Source organism: Saccoglossus kowalevskii, chromosome 16 (genome assembly GCF_978046115.1).
Source record: "Saccoglossus kowalevskii chromosome 16, keSacKowa6.1, whole genome shotgun sequence".
In the NCBI taxonomy this organism is placed as follows: Eukaryota; Metazoa; Hemichordata; class Enteropneusta; family Harrimaniidae; genus Saccoglossus; species Saccoglossus kowalevskii.
This window is the reverse complement of record NC_140656.1, coordinates 18,639,943-18,653,077: the sequence shown is the minus strand read 5'-3', so window position 1 is coordinate 18,653,077 and position 13,135 is coordinate 18,639,943. Positions and strand designations below refer to the sequence as shown.

The window sequence follows — 13,135 nt, the reverse complement described above, 5'->3', positions numbered from 1 at the left end:
TTGCGTAGTCTCTTATCATCTCTCCCAGAATAGTTAGGCCAATTCCTACAACTTGAGAAAAAAATAAAAAAATAAATGTTTTACTTCGCCAGGAAAGTGCATTTATCGCGTATTATTGTATATATTTATGGGAGGCATTCGATTCAGCGTAAAAATATGATTTTAAAACCGGAGAGTCGTCACCTGCGCATGCGGCAGACGGCCATAGCGTGTCGTTGTTTACAAACACGCGTCTACCCATGAGCCTTTACGTTTTTACTCAATTCCCGCGCTAGCGTTTTAAATATCTATTTTCATAATTAATTTTATATGTTATCCCGCCAGTACTAAAGTTATCAATTTCACAGGGTTTCAAAAACTCGCCATGCCTCTAAAATTACCGGAACGTAGCGTCAGCGAAGCCCATGTAGCGAAGTACAAGAAAAAAATGGTACGTTTATTCACGTGGACTCCAACTCGTTGTCAGAAACATTAAACAGTATTTTAATAATAGTCTTCAGTGCATGTGTGACCAGGGGAAGTTTACTTATCGGATTCATTGAATTCCGCACTTAAAGTTGATAACAAATCATTTTTCGATTTCTACCAACATTCGCAAACGAATTTTATTGGCACATGCATGCACACATGCGACAAAGTATCATGCCTTCTCGTACCAACGGTACTCGTTGTATGGGCTTCGCTAATGTTACATCCTGGTAACTTTTACCTTGTAAGTTTATGATATTTTGTAATCAACTCCCCATCAATTACTTGTAATACTGCAAGTGTATTGCCGACGCTTAGTTGCCAACGCCCTCTATTGACCGTACGCGACACGTTTGTGACCTTTGACCGAAAACCAAAACACCGATGAGTTTTCGCTGAATGATGTACTTTCATGTTTTGGCGGCCGTGTTTGCCCTAACGATATTTGCGCAAATTGATTGTATGATTGGACCAAGGTTCGAGATCTTGTTGTGATTTTAGGACATTATTCAACCCCACAATCAGTAGTCTATTTTAATTTTATTTGGCATTCGTTTTAAATCTTCTACCGGTCATTGCGTGGTCAGTGATATGGATGCATTTGTTGTGAGAAAACGCACTACTCAAGACGTACCCGACACGCCGTCAAAACAGCATAGGACTGGGGAACGCAGTGTCAGTACACTTGAATCTGATACAAAATGCGGAGAGAAAGATGGTCGGAAAGTGTCATACGAGTCTCGGCGAGAACACAACCGTGTCCACGCTGATGAGAACGATGAAACGAAAAAAATCGGAAAAAATCAGTTGGAGCACCACCGTATATATGGCAACGAAGATGATCCAGGCGAAGCATCGTCTCCATTAACGGAAACAAAATTGCATTGGAAAAAAATTGAGGGCGAAAACTTGGACTGCGATTATGTACAGCTATATACGAGGGCGGAGGCAGATGAACTGATTCAGCGTTGTGAACGGCAACTGGATTACAACACTGGCAAACAAGCCCAGGTTCACATTTTCGGAAAATGGCATACTATTTCAAGGAAACAGGTACTAGTAAAATGTATTGCTGAATTTTATTTGTTTATTTATCTATTTTTTCATCTATTGTTCGTATTTTCTTCTGTAAATAATGTATTCACACCAGTCAGAATAACTCTTTGAATAAAACATGGAGATAATCTTATCTATTTAAAATATAGAATTCAGTTCAAGGTAACGTATGATTCTTAGTCATCTAAGGTTTCATATATTTTATAATTTATGATATCATATATATGCTTGGTATCACTGTATGATTTATATGCATATGTGTTATAATGAACTCTTTTTTTGGGGGTGTAGTATTCTGCATTGTGGAGGTCGTAACCTTTGCCCTCTCTACCCATGATGCATTGTACCTTTAGAGTTAGCAACCCAGTAATGGCTGCCCCCCCCCCCACTCAATGTAAAATACTGTAAAATGATTTATTTTAGCTAGAATTATTAATTTTCGCCAAAACGAGTTTTTGTATGGTTTTGACGAGTTGAATGTAAAATATAGGAAAAAATGTATATTCGCTAGATTTTATTTTCACTGAATCATTCCTTCAATAAAAATAGCGAAAATTAATTCCAAGCAAAAATGAAGTATTTTACAGTTACTGCAGTTGAAGTTAATCTGTGTGTATCATTCACATCTAATTGGTATATTATAGTGGGGGGCATACATTAGTTTGTTATATTGGGTTTTCTATGAGGGGGGGGGGCATATATTTGTGTTCATTATATAAGGAAATTCATTATAAAGAGATTCCAATGTATGTATATATAAAATATGCCACTTTTATGATGCAGTCACATGATGCAAACTTACTTTCTTTGTGGTTTGAACACATGTCAGTCAAAATTGCTCATGCCGAAATAATGTTAATGTTTCGACCATGAGCGTGTTCTATCATCACCACAGAGTGTGCTCTATCATCACCACAGAGTGTGTTCTATCATCACCACAGAGTGTGCTCTATCATCACCAGAGTGTGCACTATCATCACCACAGAGTGTGCTCTATCATCACCATAGAGTGTGTTCTATCATCACCACAGAGTGTGCTCTATCATCACCACAGAGTGTGCACTATTATCACCACAGAGTGTGTTCTATCATCACCACAGAGTGTGCTCTATCATCACCAGAGTGTGCTCTATCATCACCAGAGTGTGCTCTATCATCACCACAGAGTGTGCTCTGTCATCACCACAGAGTGTGCTCTATCATCACCACAGAGTGTGCTCTATCAACACCAGCGTGTGCTCTATAATCAACAGTGTGCTCTATAATCACCAGAGTGTGTTCTACCATCACCACAGAGTGTGCTCTATAATCACCACAGAGTGTGCACTATCATCACCACAAAGTGTGTTCTATCATCACCACTGAGTGTGCTCTATAATCACCAGAGTGTGCACTATCAACACCACAGAGTGTGCTCTATCATCACCAAAGCGTGTGTTCTATCATGACCACAGAGTGTGCTCTATCTTCACCACAAAGTGTGCACTATCATCACCACAAAGTGTGTTGTATCATCACCACAGAGTCTGCTCTATCATCACCAGAGTGTGCTCTATAATCACCAGAGTGTGCTCTATCATCACCACAGAGTGTGCTCTATCATTACCACAGAGTGTGCTCTATCATCACCACAGAGTGTGTTCTATCATCACCACAGAGTCTGTTCTATCATCACCACAAAGTGTGCTCTATCATCACCAGTGCTCTATCATCACCACAGAGTGTGCTCTATCATCACCACAGAGTGTGTTCTATCATCACCACAGAGTGTGCTCTATCATGACCATAGAGTGTGTTCTATCATCACCACAAGAGTGTTCTATCATCACCACAGAGTATTCTATCATCACCACAGAGTGTCCTATCATCACCACAGAGTGTGTTCTATCATCACCACAGAGTGTGCTCTATGATCGCCACAGGGTGTGCTCAATTAGAGTATCCCCAATAATGTGAGGAACTTAATCCAGAAATATTAGAACTTGATAGCAAATTCCACTATAAGCAAGATGACACAGTGATTTATTAGCCAGAATTTTTTCTTCTTTTTTTTGCTTGCTGTACAATGTCCTGTTAAAAAAATTCCATTATCCATTACTAACAATTTTTTCAGTATATTGTAATAATTGTGCACTATCAACACCACAGAGTGTGCTCTATCATCACCACAAAGTGTGTTCTATAATCACCAGAGTGTGTTTTATCATCACCACAGAGTGTGCTCTATAATCACCACAAAGTGTGCACTATCATCACCACAAAGTGTGTTCTATCATCACCACAGAGTGTGTTCTATCATCACCACAGAGTGTGCTCTATCATCACCAGAGTGTGCTCTATCATCACCAGAGTGTGCTCTATCATCACCACAGAGTGTGCTCTGTCATCACCACAGAGTGTGCTCTATCATCACCACAGAGTGTGCTCTATCAACACCAGCGTGTGCTCTATAATCAACAGTGTGCTCTATAATCACCAGAGTGTGTTCTACCATCACCACAGAGTGTGCTCTATAATCACCACAGAGTGTGCACTATCATCACCACAAAGTGTGTTCTATCATCACCACTGAGTGTGCTCTATAATCACCAGAGTGTGCACTATCAACACCACAGAGTGTGCTCTATCATCACCAAAGCGTGTGTTCTATCATGACCACAGAGTGTGCTCTATCTTCACCACAAAGTGTGCACTATCATCACCACAAAGTGTGTTGTATCATCACCACAGAGTCTGCTCTATCATCACCAGAGTGTGCTCTATAATCACCAGAGTGTGCTCTATCATCACCACAGAGTGTGCTCTATCATTACCACAGAGTGTGCTCTATCATCACCACAGAGTGTGTTCTATCATCACCACAGAGTCTGTTCTATCATCACCACAAAGTGTGCTCTATCATCACCAGTGCTCTATCATCACCACAGAGTGTGCTCTATCATCACCACAGAGTGTGTTCTATCATCACCACAGAGTGTGCTCTATCATGACCATAGAGTGTGTTCTATCATCACCACAAGAGTGTTCTATCATCACCACAGAGTATTCTATCATCACCACAGAGTGTCCTATCATCACCACAGAGTGTGTTCTATCATCACCACAGAGTGTGCTCTATGATCGCCACAGGGTGTGCTCAATTAGAGTATCCCCAATAATGTGAGGAACTTAATCCAGAAATATTAGAACTTGATAGCAAATTCCACTATAAGCAAGATGACACAGTGATTTATTAGCCAGAATTTTTTCTTCTTTTTTTTGCTTGCTGTACAATGTCCTGTTAAAAAAATTCCATTATCCATTACTAACAATTTTTTCAGTATATTGTAATAATTGTGCACTATCAACACCACAGAGTGTGCTCTATCATCACCACAAAGTGTGTTCTATAATCACCAGAGTGTGTTTTATCATCACCACAGAGTGTGCTCTATAATCACCACAAAGTGTGCACTATCATCACCACAAAGTGTGTTCTATCATCACCACAGAGTGTGTTCTATCATCACCACAGAGTGTGCTCTATCATCACCAGAGTGTGCTCTATCATCATCAGAGTGTGCTCTATCATCACCACAGAGTGTGCTCTGTCATCACCACAGAGTGTGCTCTATCATCACCACAGAGTGTGCTCTATCAACACCAGCGTGTGCTCTATAATCACCAGAGTGTGTTCTACCATCACCACAAAGTGTGTTCTATCATCACCACAGAGTGTGCTCTATAATCACCAGAGTGTGCACTATCAACACCACAGAGTGTGGTCTATCATCACCAAAGCGTGTGTTCTATCATGACCACAGAGTGTGCTCTATCTTCACCACAAAGTGTGCACTATCATCACCACAAAGTGTGTTGTATCATCACCACAGAGTCTGCTCTATCATCACCAGAGTGTGCTCTATAATCACCAGAGTGTGCTCTATCATCACCACAGAGTGTGCTCTATCATCACCACAGAGTGTGTTCTATCATCACCACAGAGTCTGTTCTATCATCACCACAAAGTGTGCTCTATCATCACCAGTGCTCTATCATCACCACAGAGTGTGCTCTATCATCACCACAGAGTGTGTTCTATCATCACCACAGAGTGTGCTCTATCATGACCATAGAGTGTGTTCTATCATCACCACAAGAGTGTTCTATCATCACCACAGAGTATTCTATCATCACCACAGAGTGTCCTATCATCACCACAGAGTGTGTTCTATCATCACCACAGAGTGTGCTCTATGATCGCCACAGGGTGTGCTCAATTAGAGTATCCCCAATAATGTGAGGAACTTAATCCAGAAATATTAGAACTTGATAGCAAATTCCACTATAAGCAAGATGACACAGTGATTTATTAGCCAGAATTTTTTCTTCTTTTTTTTGCTTGCTGTACAATGTCCTGTTAAAAAAATTCCATTATCCATTACTAACAATTTTTTCAGTATATTGTAATAATTGTGCACTATCAACACCACAGAGTGTGCTCTATCATCCCCACAAAGTGTGTTCTATAATCACCAGAGTGTGTTTTATCATCACCACAGAGTGTGCTCTATAATCACCACAAAGTGTGCACTATCATCACCACAAAGTGTGTTCTATCATCACCACAGAGTGTGTTCTATCATCACCACAGAGTGTGCTCTATCATCACCAGAGTGTGCTCTATCATCACCAGAGTGTGCACTATCATCACCACAGAGTGTGCTCTATCATCACCATAGAGTGTGTTCTATCATCACCACAGAGTGTGCTCTATCATCACCACAGAGTGTGCACTATTATCACCACAGAGTGTGTTCTATCATCACCACAGAGTGTGCTCTATCATCACCAGAGTGTGCTCTATCATCACCAGAGTGTGCTCTATCATCACCACAGAGTGTGCTCTGTCATCACCACAGAGTGTGCTCTATCATCACCACAGAGTGTGCTCTATCAACACCAGCGTGTGCTCTATAATCAACAGTGTGCTCTATAATCACCAGAGTGTGTTCTACCATCACCACAGAGTGTGCTCTATAATCACCACAGAGTGTGCACTATCATCACCACAAAGTGTGTTCTATCATCACCACTGAGTGTGCTCTATAATCACCAGAGTGTGCACTATCAACACCACAGAGTGTGCTCTATCATCACCAAAGCGTGTGTTCTATCATGACCACAGTGTGCTCTATCTTCACCACAAAGTGTGCACTATCATCACCACAAAGTGTGTTGTATCATCACCACAGAGTCTGCTCTATCATCACCAGAGTGTGCTCTATAATCACCAGAGTGTGCTCTATCATCACCACAGAGTGTGCTCTATCATTACCACAGAGTGTGCTCTATCATTACCACAGAGTGTGCTCTATCATCACCACAGAGTGTGTTCTATCATCACCACAGAGTCTGTTCTATCATCACCACAAAGTGTGCTCTATCATCACCAGTGCTCTATCATCACCACAGAGTGTGCTCTATCATCACCACAGAGTGTGTTCTATCATCACCACAGAGTGTGCTCTATCATGACCATAGAGTGTGTTCTATCATCACCACAAGAGTGTTCTATCATCACCACAGAGTATTCTATCATCACCACAGAGTGTCCTATCATCACCACAGAGTGTGTTCTATCATCACCACAGAGTGTGCTCTATGATCGCCACAGGGTGTGCTCAATTAGAGTATCCCCAATAATGTGAGGAACTTAATCCAGAAATATTAGAACTTGATAGCAAATTCCACTATAAGCAAGATGACACAGTGATTTATTAGCCAGAATTTTTTCTTCTTTTTTTTGCTTGCTGTACAATGTCCTGTTAAAAAAATTCCATTATCCATTACTAACAATTTTTTCAGTATATTGTAATAATTGTGCACTATCAACACCACAGAGTGTGCTCTATCATCACCACAAAGTGTGTTCTATAATCACCAGAGTGTGTTTTATCATCACCACAGAGTGTGCTCTATAATCACCACAAAGTGTGCACTATCATCACCACAAAGTGTGTTCTATCATCACCACAGAGTGTGTTCTATCATCACCACAGAGTGTGCTCTATCATCACCAGAGTGTGCTCTATCATCATCAGAGTGTGCTCTATCATCACCACAGAGTGTGCTCTGTCATCACCACAGAGTGTGCTCTATCATCACCACAGAGTGTGCTCTATCAACACCAGCGTGTGCTCTATAATCACCAGAGTGTGTTCTACCATCACCACAAAGTGTGTTCTATCATCACCACAGAGTGTGCTCTATAATCACCAGAGTGTGCACTATCAACACCACAGAGTGTGGTCTATCATCACCAAAGCGTGTGTTCTATCATGACCACAGAGTGTGCTCTATCTTCACCACAAAGTGTGCACTATCATCACCACAAAGTGTGTTGTATCATCACCACAGAGTCTGCTCTATCATCACCAGAGTGTGCTCTATAATCACCAGAGTGTGCTCTATCATCACCACAGAGTGTGCTCTATCATCACCACAGAGTGTGTTCTATCATCACCACAGAGTGTGCTCTATCATCACCACAGAGTGTGCTCTATCATCACCACAGAGTGTGCTCTATCATCACCACAAAGTGTTCTATAATCACCAGTGTGTGCTCTATAATCACCAGTGTGCTCTATAATCACCAGAGTGTGTTCTATCCTCACCACAGAGTGTGCTCTATAATCACCAGAGTGTGCTCTATAATCACCAGAGTGTGCACTATCATCACCACAAAGTATGTTCTATCATCACCACAGAGTGTGTTCTATCATCACCACAGAGTGTGCTCTATCATCACCACAGAGTGTGCTCTATCATCACCACAGAGTGTTCTATCATCACCACAGAGTGTGTTCTATCATCACCACAGAGTGTGTTCTATCATCACCACAGAGTGTGCTCTATCATCACCACAGAGTGTGCTCTATCATCACCACAGAGTGTGTTCTATCATCACCACAGAGCGTGCTCTATCGTCACCACAGAGTGTTCTATCATCACCACAGTGTGGGCTCTATCATGACCACAGAGTGTGTTCTATTATCACCACAGAGTGTTCTATCATCACCACAGAGTGTGCTCTATCATGACCACAGAGTGTGTTCTATCATCACCACAGAGTGTTCTATCATCACCACAGAGTATTCTATCATCACCACAGAGTGTCCTATCATCACCACAGAGTGTGTTCTATCATCACCACAGAGTGTGCTCTATGATCACCACAGGGTGTGCTCAATTAGAGTATCCCCAATAATGTGAGGAACTTAATCCAGACATATTAGAACTTGATAGCAAATTCCACTATAAGCAAGATGACACAGTGTTTTATTAGCCAGAATTTTTCTTCTTTTTTTTTGCTTGCTGTACTATGTCCTGTTAAAAAAAATTCCATTATCCATTACTAACAATTTTTTCAGTATATTGCAATAATTGTGAATAAATCAGAGCATTTTCTTTATTACAGGTAGCTCATGGTGACACTGGGTTGACGTACACTTTTTCAAACAATCGTATCCCAGCTAGACCATGGACGCCGCTACTCACTGAAATACGGGATAATATTTCACGTCTCACAGGACATGAATTTAATTTTGTTTTGATAAATAGGTGAGGACTTTATATACAATGACAGCACTGTAATTGAAGAATAAATTGATGCAATAGACATTCTCGTGAGTCAAGTAAACATAAAAACATCTAATTTAGCATTAGCATCTAATCATCAAATTAAGCAAATTTCTACTATCACAATGTCAACAGTAGTTGAATTCGATTTTAAATAGGAACAAAGATTTTATGTCAAAAATAACTAACTGGATCACGCAAGTTATTGTTTGTAATCAAGCTATTATTAGTTACTTTGAGTTTAATGTAATTGCTGCCCTCTAGTGATGAGGCATAGCATTGCTGTTGTTTAAAACTGTGCTATATTTTGTAATTGACTAACAACAAGCAAGACAAAACAAATTGTTACCGTGATTGTCACTCTTTTGGCTTTTCTCATTTTTCTTCCTGGGCCACATTGAATAAAAGAAAAATATGTCAGTTTGTTCTGCTTTGATGAAAGTTTATAGTGTATTTTATTTTGTAATATTCAGTTGGTGGTTGGCTTGTGTCATGTTAAGTTTATTTTTTATTTGGGCTTTGAATATTTTGGAGTAATAATATCACAGATAAAACAGAGTTACAGTGTATTGCCTAGGTTTTGGTAATTTTTAAAGCTGATTTTTAAATTTAACATGCAGTGGTAAATTTGGTTGGCTACACAGCACGATTCACATGCGAGTGTTCCATGGATGTAACTAAAGACGTTAGAAATTGCTCTTGCTTGAAGTGAATTAATATTCCATTTCCAACCATTTCTGTCTCAGATGTGTTCATGCTACTGTATTAAAAACTAATGATACATCAATTTTAAATTCAAACTGCTGTTAGCATACAAAATAATACAAGCTAACAATAGTGATATCCACAGTATCAGATACTACACACTGTGTGCATGCGTTTCAAGTTTCAATTCATTTGAACACGGTATTGTTATGATTTAGATATTAACAATCTGAAGAATCCAGTATTATGCAAATTGACTAATTATTATTCACAAACTGATATCGGATATTCATCTGCACAGCATGTACATTTGGCCAACTGCTGCAAATATATCCAAAAAATATCTCCTGCAACAGGTTAATTGTTGTGCAAATTTGCTAAGCCAAAAAAGACACACACATAAAGCCATATTTTAAATATATTAAAATTTTTATTTGTTTCTCAGGTACAAAGATGGTAATGATCACATTGGTGCACACAGAGATGATGAAGATGACTTGGTATCTAAGGCGCCTATTGCATCTCTCTCCTTGGGCCAACCAAGGGACTTTGTCTTTCGGCACGCTGACAGCCGAGGAAAATCAGCATCTCGTCAGATAAGCCCAGTGACAGTTGAACTTCAACATGGAAGTTTACTGTTGATGAATTATCCCACCAACACTTATTGGTACCATTCTCTACCGAAAAGGAAGAGGGTGGCTTTCCTGCGGATAAACATGACATTCAGACAGATGGTGGTTAAGCAAATAGTCTGACTGTCTGGGCTAGTGGATTATACACTCTGTTTACTATAATGTACTATCAGGTTTTTTGTTCCAAAGAATTGATAACAAAACATTAAAAACAATGTTTATTACAGGATCTAGATGGTTTGATATAATGGTTGGCCATTTGAAACACTGAGAAGAGATGGTAATATGGAAAAATCGTTAAAAAAACAATCCTCAGAGTTTAATGTTTTTCCTAGTGTTACAAATACATATTAAAAAACAAATACCGTAAAATCTGTATTAGAAGCCGCATCCCTAATAGAAGTCGCACCCATTCTTTCTGAACAATTGAGAACCAAAAATTCACCATTTCACATATGTGTAGATGCTCTAATAAAAGCCACATCCCTTCCATTGCATTGTGCCATTTTAATAGAAGCCGCGGTTTCTAATACAGATTTTACAGTATATTAAAATTTAGATATTTCAGATGTAATGTCCTCTCTATCATTATCGGCCAACACTGTTTCACCGACAAGATGAGATCCACTTTCAATCACATTATTCTGCTGTAAACTGCATGGTTCATTACTCGGATATGCAAAATATGAGGTGATTGTTGTATGTCAATTTATAACAATATTTAAATATGGTTATTAAAGGACAGTGGTCATCAAACAGTCTGTGTTTGAATTTCATGTAAACAAATCAACCATAATATTTACGTGACGAAAAATGTGAACCATGATTTCTGAAAATTGTTTACTTTACAGTCTTTCAACCCAAACTGTCATGGGGAAATTTTTTCCACCTATATTTGCTCTAACAGTACCCATGTGCTTATGTAAATGACACAGGTGTGGCTATGGTGAAAATAAAATAATTTTAATTAACCTGCATATGAATATATTTTTAGTGCACATCTATTAGAGATGCACTTCTATTAGAGGAATTACGGTACCTGATGTCACATTTGCACATCAATTTTTTTTTTTTAATCTTATTTAATTTTATTATTTTTTTAAACCCATTTCCATATCAGAGTCAATTATGTTTTGAATTTGATACAATTAATGTGATCTTATTGATGACGGCTATGCAGCTGTCAAGGCTTTTGGAGCATTTTGCTTGGATTTTATTTTCACTGATTTTTCATGAGTTTAATGTGAAATATAGGAAAAAAAGTATATTCCTGGATTTTATTTTCACGGAATTATCCTTTCAGCGAAAATAGCGAAAATAAATTCCAAGCGAAAATAAAGTATTCTATAGTATTTTAGATCATGAACATGAATAATCTTGACCTTGACCGAAATACCAGTACTGTTGTCTGACTTTCATCAATCAAATGATGTTATCGAGTTGCAGGTCATTCTCCAAGCCTTGACTGATTTTCCCTGTTGTTGGTGTGGTTGAGGGTCAAGAATCGGTGTGTTCAGTTGATACTTCGAGAATGGTTGCAGATATGATGGTGGCCATTTTGTATTTTCATTTTCTAAATGCAATTTTTTATACATTCTCGCCGATTCTCAGTGTTGACTGTCATTATCAAACATACGATGATGACAAGATGTACTTATATGTATGTATTATATCTAGTATCATAGTTTATAGTAGCCATTTCAGTATGTGATTTCAAATATTAAAAATGTTAAATTATAATGACTAATGCTCATATCGTGGTACCACAATTTGTTTGTTTATACATGTTGATGCCTGTATGTAAATATACATTTATTTGCTTTGATACTTTTTATACACAAAATGTTTCAAAATGTCAGTTCTTGTGCAAAAGTTAAGGTCTCATGCCACTAATTAACCAATGGCTGCTCAATTTAAATGCCCAGCAAGAACCAATGAAATTTTTTAAATATTATTTTTCTCAGGTGCTCCCTGTTTGAGGGCGTAATCACCTGGGTCAGAGGTGAGACCAACATGTGGTCTTTTGTTTACTACTTAGCGGCTGTGTACCTGTGGGTTTATTCTGTGTGTTAATGGATGTTCTAATCTTGGTGTTTTTCCAGTGATTTCTCTTGGTGCAATCAAAATACAGTAGGTGTGTCTTGTTTACCTGAGATTTGCAAGAGTTTGAGCTGGCCAACATGTTAGTTTTTTTCATATGGTTGATTACTGGCATGTTGATTTCCCATTTTTGAGCCATGTTTTCAACTTTCTTCTTCATTTTCATATAGCAATCTCGTCATATGTTAACATTGTCGTCTATGGAAATTCAATTAGTGGTATGAGCCCTTAAGAAGTATGTCTTACTGACATTAAGCTGTTATAAAAATATTAACCTCAACACTTGGTGGCGCTATATCTATTTCAGTCCATGTTGCAGTTGATGCACACTGGCAGTCTGCCTTGTAGTTTTATCGGAATAATGTATGTGTAATATTATTAAATAATTAAAAATTCAAATCGTGTTTATCTTCATTCAATCTACCCACTTTTATCACCAATATCGGTGTAGCTATTTACAGTTCATTTTCACTGACATTTAATTTCACTATTTTGATGTTTTAAGCAAACTAACTGGGTTTTAAATTCACGAAATTGGCAGGGAATCGATGAGA

The 13,135-nt window shown here is 38.7% G+C and overlaps 1 protein-coding gene across 1 annotated transcript; it reads left to right on the top strand.

Annotated features, from left to right (window-relative positions):
* The first annotated feature begins 823 nt into the window (after positions 1 to 823).
* LOC100371546 (DNA oxidative demethylase ALKBH2-like) lies at positions 824 to 11,237 on the top strand. Its single transcript, XM_006825572.3, has 3 exons — positions 824 to 1,521; positions 8,984 to 9,126; positions 10,295 to 11,237. The coding sequence occupies exons 1-3, from the start codon at positions 1,060 to 1,062 to the stop codon at positions 10,602 to 10,604; spliced, it is 915 nt and encodes a 304-aa protein (XP_006825635.2). The 5' UTR covers positions 824 to 1,059; the 3' UTR covers positions 10,605 to 11,237.
* Positions 11,238 to 13,135: the final 1,898 nt, after the last annotated feature.

What these genes read in the sequence shown, in the direction of transcription:
- LOC100371546 (XM_006825572.3), top strand. Translation starts at nt 1,060, where the DNA reads ATGGATGCATTTGTTGTGAGAAAACGCACTACTCAAGACGTACCCGAC. An exon ending in ATACTATTTCAAGGAAACAG is followed by an intron (nt 1,522 to 8,983) that starts GTACTAGTAAAA and finishes TCTTTATTACAG; the next exon opens with GTAGCTCATGGTGACACTGG. An exon ending in AATTTTGTTTTGATAAATAG is followed by an intron (nt 9,127 to 10,294) that starts GTGAGGACTTTA and finishes TTTGTTTCTCAG; the next exon opens with GTACAAAGATGGTAATGATC.